A 24,391-nucleotide genomic window follows, 5' to 3' on the forward strand; every position below is an offset into this window, starting at 1 on the left:
TTTGAGTAATGAACAATGCAATAAGTTGAGGGTTACGAATTATACATTAGCTGATATCAACATAGGTGTTCAGGTGTTCCCACATAGCAATAGATATTCCAGGTATATTTCATGAATATACATTTAAGGATAGTGTATTATGCTATGAATATGCCGTGGATATATATATCTTCTGGAGAATATTCCCTGGAAGTGCTCCTGGCGAACCTTTGATATATTTTAAGAATATTCCTTGGGAATATTCTTGGAATATCTTATAATATTCTTAGAATATGTAAGGTATATTCTATTAAGAATATTCCAGGAATAGAACCCGAGGAATATTCATAAAATATTCAGGATATTTTTAGTTCATTGTAGGAATATACAATAGGGAAACACCATAGAATATTCTTCAAATATATTTTATGAATATTCTAGAAATATTTGGAATATTCCAAGAATGTGGCGAGTAAACGCTATTAGGCATGTATATATTGCATTTTGATGCAAGATTCACACAAGTAATAAAACACATAATATTCACAAACAAATATATTTTAAAAACAATATACACTGAAATATTTGACGTTTCAACCAATATTCACTGAATAGAATATTCCTGAATATTGTCATATTACAAATATTAGAAATGTATTCAAATTAAGATGTTCCTACGCTCAAACGAATGTATACTAAAAAATATACTAAAAAAACAACTCTGTGAATTCATCAGCACTAATTAAAAAATAATAAATTTATCATTTCATTGAAAAAGAAAAAATGTATTACATCAAGAAATAGGTTAGGTTAGGTTTCTCACTTACAAAAATAAACCCACAAATGAAGTATTTAAAATGAGTGGTATGATAGGTTCTTCAATGAATTTCACCTACTCAAAGTTATCCAAACTTTGCTCACCAGAATAGTTTTCCTTATATTTGTCCAACAATGCATCAGCCAGTATTTCAATAGTAATACCTGGAACAAAATGTACATTAACGTTCATTATCACTATTTGAAAGTGGCACAATAAAACTGAAATAAAAATTAAATAGATATTTATCGCATAGGTTACTCATGAACATTTACAACATTTTATGACTTGGAGAGCAACTTGCATTGTCTTGTTGAAAAGTACTCATTACGTTTTCAGTTCCTTGGCGCACCTGCCTGTACCAGGTACCACTCTGTTTTCTTTTGGGCAAATTGATACTATCTTGAAAACGAGTGATGAAAATTATGAAAACAAATGATACAAAAGGATGTGTCATTCACTCACTTTTCTCTATTGAAGATACACAACTGAAACCACTCTAGTTCAAACATGTACTTAGTCAAACCAACAAATCCCATACACCAACTCTCCTCGAACCTTAAATGAGATATAGTAGGTTAATCACCATGACTTTACTATTGATACTATTACATTTAACTTACTTTTCTTAAAGACTGAATATATGCAACTCTCCTGTTTGAAGATCCAAAATCAAACTATTCGCTGTCCTGCAAATTGGACAACCCCAAATTATAAATGGTACACTGAACGTTACAGAATTATACTTTGATAATAACACCAACATACCATGCATTACACACGCGAACCTGCCACGTCAACCGCCATGTTGAATGAAATGTCGAATTTAACTCTCTCTCTCTCTCTAATTATATGGACGTTGCTTCCCACTCGGGCGCATTTGTCCAGGCTCCTCCTATCAAATAGACATCAATTTGACAGAAGCTTCGTCGGGAGGGGCGCAGCTGTCTTGCTCGAAGCAATGCTGCCACCCCTTTTTTGTCACACTTTTCACAATAAAAAAAAAACAATGTGTTTTTTAAATGTCGCCTTCTAATCAGGAGACATTTTGATTTACTACGTATATATTTATTGGGTCGCCTCCTTCTCGGGAGACCTTCTGATTTTTGAATTCACATATATGACCCCTTTACGTGGTTATCCGAACCACCCCGGCCTGGATACCGGCGTGAATAAAGGGGTCCTTAAACTTCACTTCCACTTTAGCACTCCCACGTGGACATCCGGTCCACCCCGGCCTCCAACCGGCGTGAATGGGAGCACTATTTAATTAAAACCACTAAAACAATGTTTAAGATAACTTTTGTAACTTTTGCTTGCACGTTATATAACGGCGGACATACACAACACGAATTGAGTTCCACCTCCAACAATGGCGTCCGCGTACCTTCTTTGTGAACGGTCGCTATCGGCACGTCCGTTCACCACCATGTCAGAAACGAAACTCCTGTCGAATTTAACGCAAAGGTACCAAGCATTAAGGGACAGCCGCTTTCACAGAGCTTATTCGACTGTCGCGCGCTACACTTCAATTGACCAATGAGAAACGTTTACTCCGATTGTTCACTTCCCCATTTCTTTGTTTCCAGGATTTTTCGCTTTGTAATTGAATAATTTCAAATACAAAAAGACAAATAGGATGAGAATTAACCAAATTATTGATGCAATTGGTTCATTTATTGGCCCATTCAAATTTTTTTGTCGTTTCCAACAGTTGCTGTTGGAGCAATTCATCCAGAATCTTCGCGTTGAGTTCAAAAACTGGTTAACACTATCAGGGTTATATACATTAGGTTATGCATTCGATTAAGATCTTCAAATATTTTTGTTTTTAATAATATTGAATTATTTCAATACGTTATTATAAGATAATTCAAAATTCCATTGTATAGAATATTCCAAATAATACCGTGGGGATATATTCTAAGAATATACCATATGGTATATTCGATCGACAATATTCTTAGAATATTCAAGGGAGAATAATCCATTTATAGACATTCTATGCACATTCTTTCGGGAATAATCCTGCCATATTCATTCAAGCCTATTCTATGAATATTCTAAAGGCATGTATATATTCCAAGAATATTCTATGAATATTTGGAATATATACGTTCGTTTTATGATATACAGGAAATATTCTATGAATATCTGGTGCTATGTGGGTTTCACAGTGTTCTATTGTGGGTCCTGTGTTATTTCTCCTATATAATGATTATATTGTGAAATAAAATTGTTCATGTTGCAATGTATGCAGATGATATCTCTGTTTGTGTCGTAGATCATTCTGATGAAAAGCGTAGAATACGTTGTTATGAACAAACTCAATCTTTGGCAACGTAGACATATGACAACTTATTATTTTTCAATGTGGATAAAACACAATATCATTGGTTTCACAACCGTCAAAAAATATGTACATGATGAGCAATGATTGGAAATTACATTGTTCGAATTTGATATCAGCGCTACATTTACAGTGCTGTCTTCTGCAAAATTTGAGAACGGTACTTACAAATTCTCAAATACTGATGGTGTATTACCGGCAAGTGGAGAATCGTATGAGTTATAGTATTTGTTTCTGAAGGAAAAATAATCACTTGGTGATTGAAATACTTGTCGAGGTGTTTCGATTTTGAGATAAAGCTTCAGTAATATTCATACGATTATCAAATTCAATTCCAGCAACGAAGGTTTTCTCCAAACTGATAAAGTCATTTCGAATTTCAAACATGTCACTCACTAAACAAGTTAATGGCACCTTGTACATTGATTCCGTTGTCACCCGGTATATAAGCATTGTCCTTATATCTTCGCAAATGAGAGTGCGCATTGTTGGAACATTCTTTTAACATGAAATACATACGTAACCTGGTGTCAGAATCGATTTTTTTTCTCAAAAACGAAGGAAAATTATTCACAATTCATTTTTATGCCATTGCAGGAGGATAGTCACCATGGAAATTGGACTATTTCTATTCGTTTTGGTTTGCACTGCTTCTGCAGTTCCTATTGAGCAGGATACTATGAACGAATTTACTGATGGAAACCGTAGGTTCTCTGCAGGGCTCTATAAGGTAAGAATATATAATTATACTGTCACAGAAAACAATTTTTCTTGTTTTTCATCTCAAAAAAAATTTCATTTCACATCTGAGCTGAATATTTTTTTTAACATAGTTGTGAGGTAGTTGAATATTTTCGCAAAGTTCATTTCAATAGCTTCCGTAAAAGGAAGTATATTTTTTTAGTTGATAAGACTTTTCATTCCCCCGAACGAAATTACTGGCTAACGTTAGCATCAACAAGAGATGACGACGATTTGTATGTCAATTCAAACATTATTCCATATTTCATTTTCACCTACCATAATACACATCAAGCTTCGATCAGAATTCACAGATGAGAGTGTGAGTTATTAGGAAATGTTTCATAAAAGTTTCGGAGTTCACTGCATATCTGAAATGTTTTTCAACATACAGGGTACCCAATGGCGTATCAGACTCAGGTTTTTCAAATGGATTCCATCAGAAAAGTTCTTTCTAAAACAATGTTTATGTATACTCGTATAACCAGTGATTCGAAGGTGACTACACGTCAAAATAGAGTTTTGTCATCCGTCCGCATTTTCAAGAAAGTCATTTGAGAAGTTTGTATTGGGATATTTTGAAAATTTAGTTTCTCCATTATCAAATAGTAATTTGATAAGAAACTGAGTGAATTGGAACTCAAACACATGTTATTATTCCTTTGAATAACACTCTGTATTCAATTTCATAGTTTATTTTACCGTGAACAGCGCTTTATGCATGAGTTAACGCCTAGCTGTTGAAGTGAGTTTTATCATAAAAAAAATATTGAACAACATTTTGTTGACAAAGTTATCCTTCTCAAAAAAATATTTGAAACGATTGATGTTGTTTTATTGTTGGGAAGAAACTTGAGCCCACAATGTTTCAGTGATATTAATCACGAATAGGTCTACTTGACGACGCTAAATATTGTGTATTTTATTTTCCTACGAGAATGGTCAATCAAGATGAGTCTACTGAGCAAACTGTCATACAAAGATCTCTTCATATTTTCGAAGGGGTTGATCACCTGAAAATCTATTACCTACTATGACTCGAAATGCAAAATACTGGTGCAAGTTCATTACTATTATTATGTTTCAATATAATTACTTGATTACGAAAAGGAATTGAAGCTTCAATAACTTTTAATTATTATATGCGAGCGCTTTCGATAGCAGACTGTGCTTGCATCTCCATGTCTATACTTGAACTGAACGTTTTATCTTATTGTTTGTTCTTTATTACTGTTAGATCGACTTAGTAATTTGTTGATGCTTCATTAATTAGTGTATTTCATCAGTTCGGACTTCCATTGTCTATCCCATTGCCAATGAGATCGCCACTTCCACCTGTTATAGTCAATTTATATATGGAGTGGTTTGAAACTTTGGCCATTGAAGAAGCCCACAAGAAGCTCCGAGTCTGGCTGAGATACATAGACGACACTTTCACAATAGAGAAAGAAATCCACAACGAATCGCCTTTCTTAGACGTATTGGTAAAGGGAACCGACACTAAATGGAAAATATCTGTATATCGAAAACTCACTCACTCGAGACAGTATCTGAACCAGGAATCCAACCACCATCAATCGACTAAGAGAGGAATCATCAAGACTCCACTGGACCGTGCTTTTGGGCTCTGTTATACAAAAGAGGGTCTCGAAAGGAAACTTGGCATCATCAAAAATGACCTTCAACGGAATGGTTACTTCAAAGTGATGATAGAAGAGGCTTTAGCTAGAAGACAGCAAGAACTTCACAAGGAAGAGAAGCCGCCACAACCAGTACTTGTACTTTCCTACATCAGAAGATTATCGGAAAGGATAAGACGGATTGGGTCCAAGTATAACATCAGGACCTGCTTCAGATCTGGGAACACTATCCGTAGCAGCCTCACGAAAACCAGGCCATCAAACGTGCACTGCGATTCCAAGAATTGCATTTACCGGATACCCTGCGAGTACGGAGAATCATACATCGGTGAAACTAAGAGGCCATTGAAAGTTCGCATTGCTGATCACAAGAAACACACACAGCGAGGAGAAACCAGCAAATCCGGAATAGCAGAGCATGTTTGGACTCATCAACCCAACATCAGATGGGCTCTAGCTGAAATCATCCACAAAGAGGAACACTGATTTGGGCGAAAATTCGAAGAAGCCGCGTATATGTCCAACAACACATTTAGTCAAGCTAGCGTAGAGATATTTAACATATGGAAACCTCTAATCAAGCTAAAAATGACTAACTCCCGCCAAACGGTCATCTCCCGCCAAAACCAATGAATCAGAAAGAGGGAAGAGGGGATAGGTGAAAGCACTCGAATGACCTATAAATAGTCAGATCTCGGAGAAATAAGTCCAGTTATCAACCGAAGACGATTGTGGATACTAACAATCGAAACGTTGTGACATAACTTGTTTTGAAATTTATTAATTTTTATTATTTTTTCGTTTTTGTTGACAATATTTTTAATTTTTCAATGTTTTCAGCTTTCATTGATATTTCAATTTTTATTTGTTTGGTTGTTGTTGTATGTTATTTCTTTGTAATTTCAGTTTTTTGTTTAATAAAATTGTTATTTTCGGTTAATCTTTTTGATTTTTCCAGGGCTATTATATTATACAATGGAAAACCGAACTGATGAAATACACCACGAAACATTGTCAACCACCTTCAAACAAATCATTAATTAGTGTTTGAGCAGGTATTTGTCCTCCCCTTTCAAATCAAATCAAATCAAATCAAATCAAATCAAATCATTTATTCTCAAATATGAAATGGAAACCATACATACTATTTATTTTAAGACTTAGAATGTAAGAATAACAATTAATACAATTTTAAGTAATTTGAGAATAAATTCAAAATCCCACTGAGGTTACAAACCTGTGTGTGGTTAAAAAAATTTTAAAAATATTAAGAAATATATAATAAAATACGAAATACATATATCGGAACGAATAATAATATTAAGTTGCCTGTACTTCGATTACATCAAGTGAATTGACTTATCGAAGAACAAATACAAATAAAAACACAGCAATACCTAACATGCAATATACTACACAAAAAACAATGAACCTAGAGAAACACCGACACAAAGAATATCACCTGATGTAACCCAAGTACATCCGGATGGAACAGGAGGACAAATACCTGCCCAAATCCTCATTAATGAAGCATCAATAAATTCACTAAGGCGATCTGTTTTAAAACAAACTGTTTAAAATCTGTTTTTCCGTTAACCAGCTGTCGCACCCCTACGAACGACAACCCTTAGAAGTCGAAACTTGTGCGAGCTACGGATTAACGAGGTCTTACCTTTCAACGTGTGATTCCTAACACGGGTTGGACGATAGCAAGTGAAATTCAATCGTTCAGACTAGAGCGTGAACCACCGACCAACACGGCAGTCAATTCAGTGAGTGAACAAAGCACCCAAGTTGAACCGCTTGGCTACCGAGCGACTAACGGTATAAAAGAACAAATAAGAAGAGAAAACGTTCAGTTTGAGTATAGCCATGAATTTGATAGCACATTCTGCTTGATTTTGGCCAAATTATTTTTATTGGACATCTTCAGGCCAATACAGACACTTCAAATGGGTTTTGATTGAAAATGAGGACGGTGAATAGATCCGTATCGCAAAGTTGTTTTTGGCATAACTTCTAACTCACTCTATTTCCAAATGCATAAAGAAAGGGCCGTTATTTCTTGTTCCTGAATTTGTTCCTGAATGTTTTCGAAATGTTTAATATATGTGATGGAATTGGACATATCTATTCAATGCGTAGGTGAAATTTTCTTTCATGATGTTAAAATTTTTAATCAATATTCACCTCAACTCAGGTGAAATTATTGATCATTAAGTAGATGAAAGGTCATATAATTCAAATTTTCATTATATGAAGCACTAATTGAGTAGGATTCAGTCAGTATCAAAACGCTGTTGTGGTTTTGTTAAACATTTCACTAAAACACTCACAATAAAATGTTACCTGATCGAATAATGTTGTATATTTCCTACATTTTAAGATACAACAAAGTAAAACAAAAGCTTCCACTATTCTAGGAAGTCATGAAAGAAAAGAGTGGTAACATGGTGATGAGCCCCTTCTCTGTTCAAACTGTCATGGCCATGACCCATGAAGGAGCCAGAGGAGAAACAGCCGAAGAAATGGTCACCGGTCTTTCACTACCATCGACCAACGAAAAAATTCGACAAGCTTTTAAAGCATATTTGCCTGTACTCACATCCACACATGAGGATTTGAAAATGTCGACTGCGAACAAGGTTTATGTTGGAAAGGAAGTTAAACTCGAAGATGATTTCAGACAAGTTGCAGAGAATGTTTATGGATCAGGTGAGTTCTTTTTGGAATCAGAGTTGTCTTACGTAAAATAACATTCAGTTTAATGTGGCATAAACTATTCCTTTATTTATCACAAAACACTTCTTTATATCAAAGGTTAAAACTGGAGAATATATTAGATACACTCACATAAGAACAATTGACTGAAAAAACTAATAATTTTTCGATTACAAATTGGCGATTATCTGTTTGAAAAATCCGTTTAAAATCTATTTTTCCGTCAATCAGCTGTCGCCCCCATACGAACGACAACTCTCAGAAGTTGAGAAACTTGTACGAGCTAAGGACTAACGAGGTCTTATCTTTCAACGTGTGATTCCTAACAGGGTAAAATGATTATAAATGATGATGTTGATTTGCTGAGAATTCAAAATTCACTCAGACTTGAAAAGGTAATTTTAGATCCATTCACGTCATTCCATTACAAGTTTTTCTCTCGAATAAATCTGTTTTTCGAATATTGAAATAATAATAATCCAACTTGAAAGGAGAATATTTTTGGAAGATATCAATTTCTTGGTGAAACATTTTTTTTATTTCAGCTTCACAATTGTTGAAATGTCAAAGTCACTTCCATCATTCATTTGAATTATATTGACCTGTTCTCGTATGAATACATCCGAGCTCATGATACTAAGTAGGAAATGTTACCATATATTAGAAGGATATGTGATCACACATATACTTAAAATTGGCCTGGAAATGGCAATGAAGCTGAAATTAATGCCATGCAGGTTCATGTTAAAATCAATGAAAAAACAAATTACCACTACTGAGGTTGAACGTGTCGAAAACTATGTTACAGCAGAACAAATAAACAAATAAAACAGAAAAATAAATAAAAAAGTGTCAAGATAAAAATGTTAAGATGATAGATGATAAAACACAAACTTCACATAAATTCATATGATAAAACGCGTTAAAAATATTGAATCATTCAACAAGGGGAAGGAACCATATGTGCAGTCAACCTTGAACTGATATCAAATTATGATAAATGAAGTATACCACAGAATTCAAAAATTTTCAATATCTGTCAAAAGACAAACCATAGTATACAGGGTGTAACATAAGTACGTTAAAATATTTTAGTGACGTACTCCTGAGACAATTTTAAGAAAAAAAGTCTATATGAATTTGTGTCCGAAAATGCTTCGTTTCGGAGATACGGGGTGTTGAAATTGATTTTTTTGTTCGCTTTTTGAAAATAACTCTTCCAAAAAATAAGTTATTTGCACTAGAATCGGTACCCGGGGTTTTCTTGTCGTCGGAAATCATAATTTCGTATCAATTTTCATTTAACATCTAGAGGGCGCTGCGTACCCTGTCATTATTTATTTCAAATTGCCCTAACTTTTTTAATAGTGAACTTTTGGTACTTTTCATGAAAAAACTCAATTCCCACACCTTTTCAACTTGAAAAAGGTGTGGAAATTGGGTTTTTTTATGAAAAGTAGCAAAAGTTCACTGTTAAAAAAGTTAGGGCAATTTGAAATAAATATTGATAGCGTACGCAGCGCCCTCTAGATGTTACATGAAAATTAACATGAAATTATGATTTCCCACGTCAAAAAAACCCCGGGTACCAAATTTGGTGCAAATAACTTATTTTTTGCAAGTGTTATTTTCAAAAAGCGAACGAAAAAATTCAATTTCAACACCCCGTGTCTCCGAAACGAAGCATTTCCGGACACAAGTTCATATAAACTTTTTTTCTTAAAATTGTCTCAGGAATACGTCACTTAAATATTTCAACGTACTTTTGTTACACCCTGTATATATGTCTCTCTGTCACTAAGACACGTCTACCATGGAAGTATGATTACAAATGGTAAAACACTGCTACCAACTGCTATGGAGGAGAAACACGAAGTGACCCTAAATCATTAAAAATTATTATTTATCAAAAATTGAATAGGCTTCCTCTGCGATCGCGATAGAGGACGTTTGTGCCGAAAATGACCAAGTGGGGTCCAAAAGAGAGGTTCATTCTGAAATGAAATTGAGTTCCAATGAATATTGAAGTGAAAGATGTATTGAGGAATGGCGGACTCCTACGCCAGTAACCACGCTTGATGTCGACGAATTCGACTAGGTCATTAGTTCGATAATAGATGTGATATTTTTATTCAGAAGCCTCCCGAGAAGGGGGCGGCCGGTAAGAAATTGAAGTGTTTTCTTTAAAGAAAAGTCACTGAAAAAACTTAGAGAGAGAAGTATTGAATTATTTCTTTCTATTGAATAATTTCTTGAATTCTACTATTCTAGAGGAATTTACTAGGTTAAACTTCGAAAATGTTTTCATTATTCTGAAAATGATACAAGTTTTCATAAATATCAAGCAGGAAAGCATTAATTCTATTGAGGTGATCACTATCAATCTTCCTATTGAGGCAACAATCTGACTATGGAATGAAACCCATTTCCAGGAATCAAATTCGATCAATTCTTGAGATTTTGCTTTCTAACTCCTTCTTAGCTTTCTACTTCTCCTTTTCCTTACAAAAATCGCGGGAAACTTCATGAAGAGGAAAGAAAGCAATTCAGTTCGAAATAAACTTTTCAAGAAGGTGTTTAGTTCAATTTCGAAACAATTGCTCTTCTCCTTCCTTAGCTAGTAAAGAAGTAAAGAGCCAAATGCTATTTTATTGAAGACTGTCCTGTTTCGGGAATCTTCAAAAATTTTGTTCATTTGGCAAGTGAGGAATCTACGATTTACTTCATGGATCCTTTGGAAATAATTTGTCACAATATTTCGAAGATCAACAATAATAAAAAAGCACTGAATGCATTTTTTTTACGACAATGTTCTATAATTACATAAATTTGATATATCTCTCTCAGGTTTTGGTCAAGTGAAACTAATAATTATTACATTCTTTCTGCTTGGTTTATAAAACTTTCCTTATCTTTTTCTGTAGTGTTTGAACAGGAACTATTAAACTATTTTAGCCAATATGGTGAAAATATTCTGAAACACCTACTTTCAAAAACGGATAATGAGTTACACATAATTCCCTTTTTCTCCTCAGCAGAAATTCATAATGGAACCTGACACAGATGAATTCCATGGGGAATATTCATATAAAATGTTTTACTCACAAGCACTACTTTCACTCTCAAACGTGGCTTGGGATGTGGGGGTGCCTGCTTCCACGTAGCCCCGCTGGATACGGGAATGACAGAATCACTTGTGGTTCTATTATTCCCTAACTGAATGGCATCCCAACGATGGTTCAATCCTAAGGTGTGTCTATCCATGCCGAGAGGATGACTGACACTGAGCCTATCAGCTGTCTCTACGGAACCTTCGAGATACCGGGCGTCCTCTCGTCGTAGCATCGCCTTATCACGATAATGCGGGGCTCTGCTGTGATTGACCTTCTTTCCCTAGCTATTGTGGACTTTTATGCACAGAGTAAACTCAAAAAGTCTTTCTGACGCTGAGTCTACAGAGGAGATGAATGTCGAGCTTGCGACTCCAACTGGCCTCCCTGTAAATTTAGATCAAGAGCGAGAACTTCTCAACTCTCCAACTCCTGATCCAATACCTGAACCTAAAAAAAGGTTTGGTGGTGAAGCCAGGAAACGACTGAGTCATCTCCTCAAGAGCGGGGTACCTTATGAAACCGCCTTGCACCAAATTCTTGAGAGGCGTAGGCAGAATCTGTCTCAGGTGGAGGAACAAACCCCCCATGAGCAGGTTAGCAAACGTTTGCGCTCATATGATGATTCACCAAAACCAGAGGCGAAAAAGCCCTACATGGTTTGATCAAGGCATCGTCAGATGTAGCTGACGTGCAAAAACCCTCAGATGAGAAGGTTGTCGCGGGTATCAAGGTGGGAATCTTGCACCTTGACTATCCGACTACCTCAATACCAAGGATACAGCAGAGCATATACTTTGTGCCTGTCCTGCTGGGTACCGAATCAGGTTTTTGAAGTTCGGCAGAGCCTTACTCTTACCATCTGCCTGAAAGACCACTCGCCATAAAAACTTCGTTGGGAAGCTGGGTTTATTTGGTCGAATGTGAGCCACAATAAACTCTTGCGGGTTACGGTGGAGGGTCAGATAGACCCACTCACTTTGGTCCTAACCTAACTCAACCTAACCTGGGATTTTGGTTGAGAACACCCGTTTCTAACACGTTGTCAGCATTAGTTTGCATGTACACTGACATCAGTAAATGAATAAATCAATTGAATCATTCAATTTATTTTCTTCTATTTCAAACTTGAGAACAGTAATTTTCTCAGGAAAAGATTAAATTCAGTAAATTTTCGAATGGAGCTTTTTTTTCTCCAAAATTAGCAACAAAATAGTTATTTTGAAATTTTTCAAATTTTATAGTTTCTCTGATCATTTGGTATGTTATAGGTGTGGAAAATGTGGATTTTGCGGAAAACGTAAAGGCAGCCGGAAAAATGAACAAATGGGTAGAGGAACGTACTGAGAGGAAGATCAAAAATCTCATTGATCCATCAATTATCAGCAGTGACACTAAAATGGTGTTGGTAAATACACTATATCTCAAAGCCAAATGGGAAACCCCATTTAGAGTGGCGAGAACCGAGAAAAAGACATTCCACAAATCGAAAGATGAAACTGTTCAAGTCGATATGATGCAACTTGCTGAATTCATGAAGCACTACCACGATGATGCTCTGAAAGCCCAGTTTTTGGAAATGCCTTACGTTGGTGAGTCGATTTCACTCTCACGATACATATTTATCACACTAAGGTCAGACTGCTTGAGATATTTTTGATATCATTCATAATACGGTAGGGTGTTGGTTAACTCATAAACCATAGCTAGCAAAAGTTGGTTCCATTCCAAGGAAAACTATGACTTTCAACCCTTGTCAATTTGATGAATATTGCAAATTGGGTTGAATGATCTCAAATATTCTCACAGTTGTGTATAAACTGATTCCTGATTGGTTTAACTGAAACAATATTAATGCATTCGAAATGTTCTACTTCTGAAGTAGGTTTGTAACCTATTTAGGCTTTTCGACTTCAGGATATCTCGCTCACTAATTTTCCGAGCCTCCGATATATGATTTTTTTTTTCAGGAGGAAACACAAGCATGGTTATCATCCTCCCAGATGAAAAAGACGGTTTGGTTAGACTAGAGCAAAATATGAAGGATATGATGGCTCCAAAGCCATTCCAACTAGCCATGGTGGAAGTTCAAATGCCGAAATTCAGAATTGAAAGTACCATTGAAATGATTCCAATGCTCCAAAAAGTAAGTATGAATATGGTAATAAAGTTTGTATACCATTCAAATACTTTTTTCTTGAAAATTAAGGAAAAGTTCACTTAAAACTATTCACTTGTAGATGGGAATTAAAAAAATATTCGATGAAACAGAGGCTGACTTGTCTGGTTTGTCATCGACGGACAAAAAGCTAGTTATTTCTGATGTTGTTCAAAAAGTTTTCATCGATGTGGATGAGGCTGGAACTGAAGCTGCAGCTGCAACAGCAGGTTAGTTGACAGATAATGTCGAATTCTTGATTAGAACATGTGTTTACGAATTCCGGCTATCAAATAACGAGACTGCGCACCTAGAGGGGTGGGGAAAAAACGAGTAGTGCGTTGGGTATCTGGCAATATTTTTTATTCACGTACCAAAACACGTTTTCGTCACTATTATAGTATTTGTGTAGCGGTTTGAAACGAACGTGTTTTTTCTCGTGCCAAAAACCATGTATGAAGAAAAACAGGAGCAACGTATCAATCCAAATTTCTCGTTGAATTGGAAAAAACTCCGACTGAGTGCCATGCATTGTTGTAAGAGTCCTATAGGAACAATATTCTATCTCGTGCGCGTATTTCTGAGTGATATATGATGGAATCGGCCGATACTTGATGAAAATCCATAACTAACGTATTCCAAAAACACTTTATTGTGAGATTTTCACTAAATTGTTTTACAAAAACGCAACACGTGTTTCGCCATACAATGGCTTCATCTGGCGTGTCTTTCAACTAATTCTACACATTCAATACTAAATATATATATAGTTTATGGAGTACCTGAAATCAAAGTACCTGTAAACGAAGTATCTGAATTTTAAGTAGCTGATATTTTACCTGAGTTTCTAACGAATTAAATTACCTGCACTTATGTTCCATTTTCACATTTGAAAAAATATATTCAGTAACGGAGAGTTATTGAGTTCTAATTGATCATTCAGTAAATTACCCGAATTCCTGAATCTATTGATTTCTAAACATTCTAGATGATTAAGTTTCAAACTCTTCTCTTCTAAATGTAACACCTCGTACTCATGATTGAACTCGTGTCCTTCTGCTAAAAGATGGTTTGCAAATGTGGAATTGGTCTTTCTATTTACAAAACTACTCCTATGTTCTTTAATTCGTTGGAAAAATGTTCTTCCTGTTTGGCCAATATACAGTTTTGGACAAGAGCCACAAGTCAGCATATATACTCCTGATCTATCCGACACCAAAGTTTTGTCCTTATTGTTTTTAATAAATTTACTTAGGTTATTATTCGTTCTATAAGCTACGTTTACGCCTTCTTTCTTCAAAAAACGGGCAATATTCCTGTTTGGTTCCCCCACATATGTCAATGTCTTATAACTCACGTTATCGCATCTTGAATATGGGTAAACCAGATCCATGGCTTGCTTTTGTCGTTTTTTGGAAAGAATGGAGCTTACAATATCTACCTTATAACCGTTATTAATCGCGATTTGTTTGATCAAATTCAGCTCTTTCTGGAAATCCCTATCAGACAGTGGAATATTCAATAATCTGTGAAGCATACTATTGAATGCAGCAACTTTATGCTGGTACGGGTGTGTGGAGGAATTATGTATGATAATGTCCGTGTACGATGGTTTGTGGAAAATTGCAAACTCATGTTTATTGTTATTTTTCGTAATGGTTAGGTCCAGGTAATTTATCGAATTATTTACCTCCCTCTCAGTGGTGAATTTTATTGGCGGGTGGATGGAATTGGCATATTCAATGAACTTGCCTAATTGCCTATCTGTACCCGTAAAACATACTAAGATATCATCTACGTATCTGTACCAGTACAAAAAATTGTTGGCTAACTGATCATTATGGATTTCATACTCTATGTTATCCATGAAAATTTCCGCCAGTAAGGGACTCAAAGGATTCCCCATTATTAGTCCTTCATTGCATGAAAAGTATTCTCCGTTAAACTGGAAATAATTTTGAGACACACAAATGGTGAGTAAATCAACAATCTCCTGTTTTATCAGTGGATTCACATGGTTTTTGTCTAAGAGACACTCCACTAGTCCAATTGTTTCAGCTGGCGGGATACTGGGAAATAAATTTTGGACATCGAACGATATCAATTTTGAGTTATCTGGGAGGATTACGTCTTTAATATTATCCACTGATTGATAAGAATTATTTATACTAAATTTAGGCTTGAAATTGGTATAGGTTTGAATCAATTTAATCAGGATTTCTTGAGATTTTAACAGTAGGTGGCGTTACGAACGATACCACTGGTCTAATCGGGAAATTGGTTTCATGTAATTTAATTTCTGAGTGGTGTGAGCTCTTCAGTGAGAGCTGAGAAAGCACTGAAATGACCAGCGCCCGGGTCGCTCTGTCACTGTTTCAACTGCGAAAACAGTGACGGATCATCGAATGAGCATCCGGATGATTGCCGAAGCTGTAAACGCCGATGAAGGAACGTTTAGAAACATTTTACAGGGGGAATTACACATGACAAAAGTCTGCGCCTAGTTGGTGCCAAAAAACCTTACTACTGACCTGAAGCTCTCGCGTCAACAGATTTCCTTGAAAGGTTAGAAGCATTATTACGACGAAACGTGGATTCTTGACTACGAAGTTGAAACAAAGCGGCAATTGATGCATTGGAAGACGCCTGAATCGCCCAGAATCAAAAATGCAAAGATGTCCAAATCAAAATTCAAGACAATGTTGATCATTTTTTTCGACATTAACAGTATTGTGATGAATGAATGGGTTCCAGAGGGTCAGACTGTCAACCAGACTTACTATTTGTCAGTTTTGGCAACACAGCGAGAACAAGTACGTAAGAACCGCCCCGAGTTGTGGAAGAACAATTCGTGGATTTTTCACCACACTGCCGCACTCGCCAGATTTGGTACCGTGCGACTTTTTTTATTTCCGAAAATAAAATCTGCTTTGAAAGGGATCCGATTTGAGTCGATGGAAGCGATAAAGCAAAAAACGGTAGAGCTCCTAAAGACCCTCACCAAATGGAAAAACGTATGGAAGGGTGTGTGGCGAGAGAAGGAGGGTATATTGAAGGGGAGCATTCGAATATGAAATAATTTTTATAATAAAACCTTTTTTCGTAACCATTCTCCTTATTTAATAGCCGGACCTCGTATTATCGTGACTATGAAAGCTAGAGACAACAAATGTAAAAATTTTCACGTACAAGTGCAACCTACTGAAATAATACTCGTATGAAAGGAAGCTTGATTTGTTATCGGAAACATTTTCTTGTGGATATTCTGTTCTGAAAATCTACTAGATATTGAAGTGAACTTAAAGACTAGAATTGATTCATTTTTGAATGGAGATTTGAAAAAATTAATTTTTAATAATTGAATTATGCAACATTGTTCAAGAACATAACCTTTCACAACGGGAGTCACGATTAGAAAAAACTAAATCTGGGCTAGTGGGCCATGTTCGAAAGGAACTTGTAGTGCAAAACGTTTCAGTTGCTACTATGACAGACATCTTCAGTGGTGTAGGCCCTCGCACCCAACGCCTACACCACTGAAGCGGTGTATCACAGTAACAGACGAAATGTCTGGTACTTCAAGGTCATTTTGGTTGAAAATTTCAATATTTCCCCTTATAGATTTCCATATCTGAACAAAAAAATCAGATTTGAACATATCTGTAATCGATTTCTCAATAACATTTCATTTCTATTTTTCAGCAATTGCAAATACGTACTCCATGCCTCCACCCCCTACTGAGCACTTCATCGCAGATCATCCCTTCGCGTTCTACATTCAATCCAATGGGGTGATACTCTTCTCTGGTCGGTTCATGGAGTGATATGCTTATTTGAAAGTGTTGTGAAGTAGTTACCTACTAAATTTGTTGGAATAAATTCAAATATAATTTTATCAATTTTTATTTTTCGTTCCACACACAGAAAATACTGCGATGATTTTGTCGAATAGAACAGAAATATATCTTGGCACAATCACCTTGCTCGAATATCAATAAACATAGTTTAGAAAAATTAAAAAACATGCTTTTAAAGAATATCGAACTGAAAAATTAAAAATATGTTTTTTAAAATAAGCTCAAAACAATAACGAACAAAAAATAGTAGTATTACTGTAAAAAAAGCGACGGGCGCTTGAAATACAAAAAATATGGATCAAAGCGCTCACGCTTTTTTCACAATAATACTAGGATTTTTTGTTCGTTATTGTTCCAAGCTCATTCAAAAAAATTACTTTCAACTTTTCAGTTCGATGTTCTTCAAAAACGTGTTTATTTGTTTTTTAAACTATATTTATTTTTAATTTTTTCGTTTCGTATACTATAAAAGCGTGTTTTTTAGTCTTTTTGAACTATATTTATTTCATCTAAACTTTGGAATCAATCAGCCGTATATTGTTCAGAAAAATGACCATTGATATTTTCCGATACCGGAGAGGGAGCCTGAAAATTAGCTACTAAGCCCATGACAGCAGGTGCGCAAAGGAGGGTTATAAATAAGGCAGCAGGCGCGCGTGCTAATAAAAAAAATTCTTATTTCAAATTAAAAGCGCCATCTACCCGCGAATAGATGAAGCAATAATGTCGGTAATTCTGTCAAATACAAATCCCGAGTTTGAGAGTTGCAAAGTTACAGGTGAAGCTAATATAAAGCGTGTAAAAATAGAAAAAGAGTGAAATGTGGTTGAGAAATTATAAGTAGTAGGGCAGAAACGTTGCTTCGCCATAAGTGATATAAAAAATCATGGAGTAAGCCGTAAACCACCAAATCCTTCAATATTTGGAAAGCATCTTGAGCGATAATCAATATGGCTTTCAGAAACTAAGATCAACAGGCGACCTTTTATCGTATTTTCAAATATGAAAAATAGTCATGAAATAATTCAAATTCATTCAAGCAAATATATAAAGATATATAAATAAAAACAATCTCCAAACACGCAAAGTTGCAGAGATACGTATTAAGCATTTTACTTCAGTACGGTGATCGAAGCAAAGTTGCAACCTCAGCATATGAATCTTTATAAACATTGAGGGTGGTCAAGATCAACAACGAATTCCACAACGAATGTTTGAGATACAAACTGCGTAGAGAAAAGTATCTTCTGTATAATTCAGTGTTCATATAGAAGTATTTGTTTCGAAAGAATTGTTTTCTTTCATGTAATTCACGGTTTATATGAAAGTAGCTATTTCAGGAGGACTTTCTTTCAGTTTTTGTCTAAAAGTTACTTCTTTGCATGATCTACACATCCATGTATAGAGTTTCTAATTTTCAAATTGATTACTTCCTTCCTTTCTTTGGAAGATTACCTCTTCCTTTTTTTGTATCAAGATGGAGTAGTACAAAGCCAGAAACTTTCTTTCCCAAAAATTAATCACTCCTAAAAATATAACCCCTTCACTTCAAACAACAGAAAGTTTTGAGAGTATTCATTGATCACTCTTCAGAAACGGTTCCAGAGCATTTTCAGAATATAGCACATCTCCTTTTCTTTGGTCCTGCTGGGTAGCAATGTAATGTAAGTTTTTAGTGATTCTTCATATTTTTCTCAACTATTTGGAGTTAGTTCATTCCTGGGTGTATTTTTCTCTTTTTTATCATGATAAATATTCAATTCGATCTTCAAATAAGTTTTTCATCATTTGGAAGAATGAGGATTGGGTAAAACAGCGATGAATCCTCTCATAATAAGCAAACCGAAGACTGAGGTGTGACAGTATGTCACCCATATTTGGAATCGAGAAACGTGGAGAGTCAAGAGCTGTTGCGCTTAATATTTCTAAGGCTTATGTGGCATGAGGGTTTGCTAACAAACTTCGATTTATGGCTTGTCGGATCATTTTAGTGTATGGCAATTCCAGCGACATAGTTGTGTCCAGAAATGTTGGTGTCCATTTAAATCCCCAACAAACTTATCGAAGCAGAGAGCGAAATTGTCTGTCGGTCACAAGACAATTATTTTTGGGGAGAAAACCAATGCCTGAGTTTTCGTGGCATTGAATCAAACCTGGTTACTTTCACCCCAATTCGAAATCACTTCTAGATCCTCATTAAGATATGCAACCTCCTGCTGCCGGTGAAGATGTGCATCCGCTGCTGATGTATCAGCATAGCAATATATTGGATTATTGGTTTTTTCCAATGAGTCGTTGATATACAATAAAAAGAGGGTTGGAGACACTATGGACCCCTGCAAAACACCGGCGTTGATGGTAACAGCATTCAAGAGATATCCATTGATGGCCACTTGCAGAGAACTTTCTTTCAGGAAGCTGGAGAGCCATACACAATAATTAGCCGACAAGCCATAGCATTGAAGTTTAGCCATCAAACAGTTTCGTTAGTGAAAAAACACCATACCGATGAAGATAAGTTGATGGTAAACAATGAACAAACATAAAAGCTGCAGACCATTGCCAGAAATCTCTGAAAATATCTATCACATAGTTATCTTAGATTTGAGATCAAGTCCTAACATAATCATAATATTAAACCAAACATGTGAGTTTCTGTAGCAGGCCATCCAAAATTTCGATATTTGATTACTATAAATTCGAATATTTTATTCCGTGAAAATCCATGAAAAATGTTATTATCCAAAGTGTACATATGAAAAAGATCCAATTTGTAGCACATCATCAATCTATAGCATGGAATAATAATAATAATAATAATAATAATATGTTTATTTGTCAATTGTTCACATGCTAATTTACATCGATTATATTATATATAATATACAAATAAACACAAATAAACACCAACACAGAACATCGCGAAAGCAGAGCTTGTATGCGATGAAACTGCCAAAATTTTCGACTAAAAAATATACGTATTTTATGAAATAAACTATAGCAACAAACAAAAAAGAAATACAGAAGAAATAATCTAGACAGTAAATAAAATTTTTGTATGTAGTAGTTAATGAAAATAATAATAAACAAAAAGAACTACAAACCATTGCAAACAACAGGATTTGCCAATACATACTATTGTATTGTTGTAATAACAACATACTATGTTACTAGGACGTCAGGCTCTTAGTAACAAATTAATTTGATGTCGTTCGTCCAAAACGAATTTTTTAATTAATTTTTTAAATCTTTTAAAATGTTCTGCCTGTCGAATGGACTCCGAAAGTATATTATAGGCTCGACTAGCTGAATGCAAATGACTTCGATGACCAATTGTTTTGAGTGTCAGTTCTGTTTTGATCAATTTTTTTACTTTATTTCTAGTGTTATGTACGTGGTCTATATAATCGTGACGTTTATGTTTATATTGAAAATACACTAACTGTATGTAGTACAACTGACTAATATCAAATATTTTAGCCTCTTGATAAAGAAGGTTTGTAGGATACAACATGTCTCTTTTAAATATTATTTTTAGGAATCTTTTTTGTAGAGTCTCAAGTTTGGACAAATGACAGTTTGCGGCTCCACCCCATCCCAATATTCCTTAATTTAGCCTAGATTCAACCAGAGAGTAATATACAATCTTTATCACAGGTAAGTCTAAGTATCGGTTCAGAAATTTTATTTTATATAGCATAGGCCTTAATGTTTTAATTACATTTTGTATATGTATATTCCATTTCATAGTATCGTCAATTGTTATACCTAAATATTTTATATATCTAACTCTATTTATTTCTATTATTTTATTGTTGACATGTAACTGTACAACATTAAAATCTGGTAAACCATTTTCATAACAACTAAATGGAACAAAGCACGTTTTTGAGTAATTAACAGTTAATAAATTATAATCAAACCAGTCTATAATGTGAATAAAATCTTGATTAATTTTTTGTTGTAGGTCAGCCCATGACTCACTCTGATAAAAAACAGCCGTGTCATCTGCAAAACTAATAATGGAACCTTCAATATTCAAGGTAAGTAAATGATTAATATAAATGGTGAACAGAGTCGGCCCTAGAACCGTACCTTGCGGCACACCATATGTTATTGAATTTTCTTCACTTAATTTATCATTTATTTTGACTTTTTGCTTTCTTCCAGCTAAATAGCTCACCATCAAATTATAAACACTGCCCCTGAAACCTAAATCCTAAATGAAGGCGGTTTTGTTCAAATTCCTCAGCAATGTTGAAAACATCACTAGAAATTTCTTGATATGAAAAGTGAAGATAACCTCTAGAGTCTAGAGTGATAAATTTATCGCTAATTATCATAACCAAAATATTTCAAGGCAATCGTGATTGAGTGGAAGTGTTCTATTGGAATGAAACGAGTGAATAAATCTAATCAAACAAAGTTAATAAACAATAAGAATCATCCGAACATCAACTCATGTCGTACTTGTTGGGTTAATTCCAGTGGAAGGTAAGTTGTATTTCAATGTCTTGCTCACTGTCTAGTTTGCTTCAAAATTACTCCATATATTACATTATTCTCTTAGATTTGACGATTTCAGACGACGTACGATATACTTCGTCTCTACCAATCTTACTGAAGTTTTCTTCAGAGAAGTGCCAACATGAAATCAGCTTTCCTTTTATTTGCCTTGGTCCATGCTACATTAGCAACTCCAATTGAAGAGAATGCGAATCTAGAATTTACCAGTGGAAATCACAAATTTGCTGCAGATCTTCACAAGGTAGGTGTAAGGAAAGGAAATATTGAAATATGCTCCAGATCTTGAACTAGTCCCATTTTTAAAACTCTATCGAAAAAGAAAGGTTGACAATGTATAAACTGCTCAATAAAAGCAGACCCAAAAAATACTTTCACTGGAATTTATCTAATTCGTATGCGGTGTATTACAATCAGATAAATTACACACAGAGCCCCACAAAGGTTTTTCTGCACCCTTGGAGACTTCAATAAAGTTCAATACCAAGAAGTATGAACAATTTTCAAGCCCTAGTCTGAACGATTGATTTTAACTTGCTATCATCCAACCCGTGTTAGGAATCACACGTTAAACGGTAAGACCTCGTTAATCCTTAACTTAAGTTTAGACTTATGAGGGTTGTCGTTCGTAAAGGTGCGACAGCTAGTTAACGGAAGGACAGATATTTTTAAACAGATTTTAAAAATACTGTCATTATAAAAGAACAGCTGAAATGATTGGAGTGTTCTGATTTCGAAAACTTGTAGCACCATGTGTGCAAATATTAATGACAAATTTAATTGTTGTTGAATTCTCAAATTATTCAAAGTTTGAATTACAATAGTTCAATTATATGTATATTTACAGCCATTGCAGCAAAAATAACAAATTATTATATAAATAGGTACCCAAATATTGAACATATAAACATACATATAATTATAAAACCAGGTTTGGCTAAGAAAGAGTTAATTTTGTCACATACTCGTGAAAATTGTAATGAAAAAAAGAATATTTTAAATTAATACAGTGTGTAGCAGAGTTCTTGGATAAAGGTAACGTCTTGATTTGAATATGTTTGAATTTGGTGATTTTTCAATTGTATCATCTAGCATCTAGCTCATCAAACATTTCAAGTCCAAGATGAAGAAACCTGTTCAGGTAATGGGTTATTCTGTGCAAACTAACACTACGTGTTAGTATCACACATTAATCACACATTTGAAGGTAGGACCTCTTTAGTTCTTAGCTCGCACAAGTTTCGATTTCTGAGGATTATCGTTTGTAGGGGTGCGGTAGCTGGTTAACGGAAAAAACATATTTTAAATATATTTGTTTATCTCTAGATCAAATTGGATAATGATGTGGTTAGAAAGATATATTTAGCTTGATTCTATACACGTATACATACATAATTCGTAAATATAGGTATCAGCAACAGTCAATATCTTAAGCTATTTCAATGCATCTCTACATGTATATTTATCTCCACATAATACCACCAATGACTCTGATTGCATTTCACTGCATTCTGAATATTCTTTCAACCAAAGAGTGGGTCCTAGTTAAAAATTTCATATCGCAAATGACAGTTTTTGGTCGCATATCAGTTTTCCTCAATCCACTACACATTGTCTCGAAATGAGGAGTCCATGTGAGTTGATAGTCCAATGTAAGGCCTAGTAAAAGTACAAGATTCAACTTAGAGATCCTTGTTTTCGTATATAACGAAATGTTTTGGGAGAGTTACTCATTGAGAACTTCATCAGTGCTGCTTGATATGTGTTGAGTGTCAACTGATTTTTTTAGCCATGTGTTCATTTGTTCATATACCTCTTGGGTTCTTTCCTTCAGCGTCGTTACATCAAGTTCTCTAACTACGAAATCGGTTTCATCTACACTCCTCAAAAATAGCCTCCAGGTCATCAGCATATATCAAAAATAATGGAGGGCCCAATATTGAACTCTGTGGAACACTCTGCACAATGGTTACTAACTGACTAACTGACTCTTTATTCCAAATAGCATTTCATTAGTTCTGGAGCAACTCGTCTTTCACCATATCTTCACAATTTCTATTACATCAACTCAAGATTTACATAATGAAGGCTCTGAAAAATGTCATTCATCATCGAGTGTCATCTACCCATAAAAATTTCAAGCCATATAGTAATGAAAGTAAGGAACGTAATGATAGGGTTGTCGCATATTTCAATGTGGCCTCCATTAACTTGAATTTTTTATTGTTTGATTAATAAATTCACTCTGAAAGACGTGGATTTCTCATAGCTGATTTTGATCACTCGTTCACCTGTGGTCTCATCGAAGGCAAATCTTGCGACTGTCTAGCTATGGCCCTAGACCCTCAAGATTCTCATGTAGGTTCAGAATTGTTCTCATTGTCCAGAACTGATAGACTTTTTGAAGATAATCTGAAATTGCAGGTTTCTGTAACCAGTTTAGAGAATTATTCTAGGCTGAACAGCAAATTACCATTGTACATTCCAATGATTC

The 24,391-nt window shown here is 35.0% G+C and overlaps 1 protein-coding gene across 1 annotated transcript in view; it reads left to right on the plus strand.

Moving 5' to 3' along the window:
* LOC111504273 (uncharacterized) overlaps positions 1 to 24,391 on the plus strand; it is a 36,787-nt gene that overhangs the window by 772 nt on the left and 11,624 nt on the right. Inside the window, exons 2-8 of the mRNA XM_074174469.1 lie at positions 3,744 to 3,876; positions 7,951 to 8,242; positions 12,630 to 12,950; positions 13,329 to 13,504; positions 13,599 to 13,746; positions 17,219 to 17,323; positions 21,996 to 22,141. Of these exons, the coding sequence (XP_074030570.1) occupies positions 3,757 to 3,876; positions 7,951 to 8,242; positions 12,630 to 12,950; positions 13,329 to 13,504; positions 13,599 to 13,746; positions 17,219 to 17,323; positions 21,996 to 22,141 (1,308 nt within the window). The 5' untranslated portion in view covers positions 3,744 to 3,756. The remainder of the gene's footprint in view (positions 1 to 3,743; positions 3,877 to 7,950; positions 8,243 to 12,629; positions 12,951 to 13,328; positions 13,505 to 13,598; positions 13,747 to 17,218; positions 17,324 to 21,995; positions 22,142 to 24,391) is intronic.

Source organism: Leptinotarsa decemlineata, unplaced genomic scaffold (assembly GCF_025532065.1).
Source record: "Leptinotarsa decemlineata unplaced genomic scaffold, Ldec_3_MD MMD2_tig00000576_RagTag_RagTag, whole genome shotgun sequence".
In the NCBI taxonomy this organism is placed as follows: Eukaryota; Metazoa; Arthropoda; class Insecta; order Coleoptera; family Chrysomelidae; genus Leptinotarsa; species Leptinotarsa decemlineata.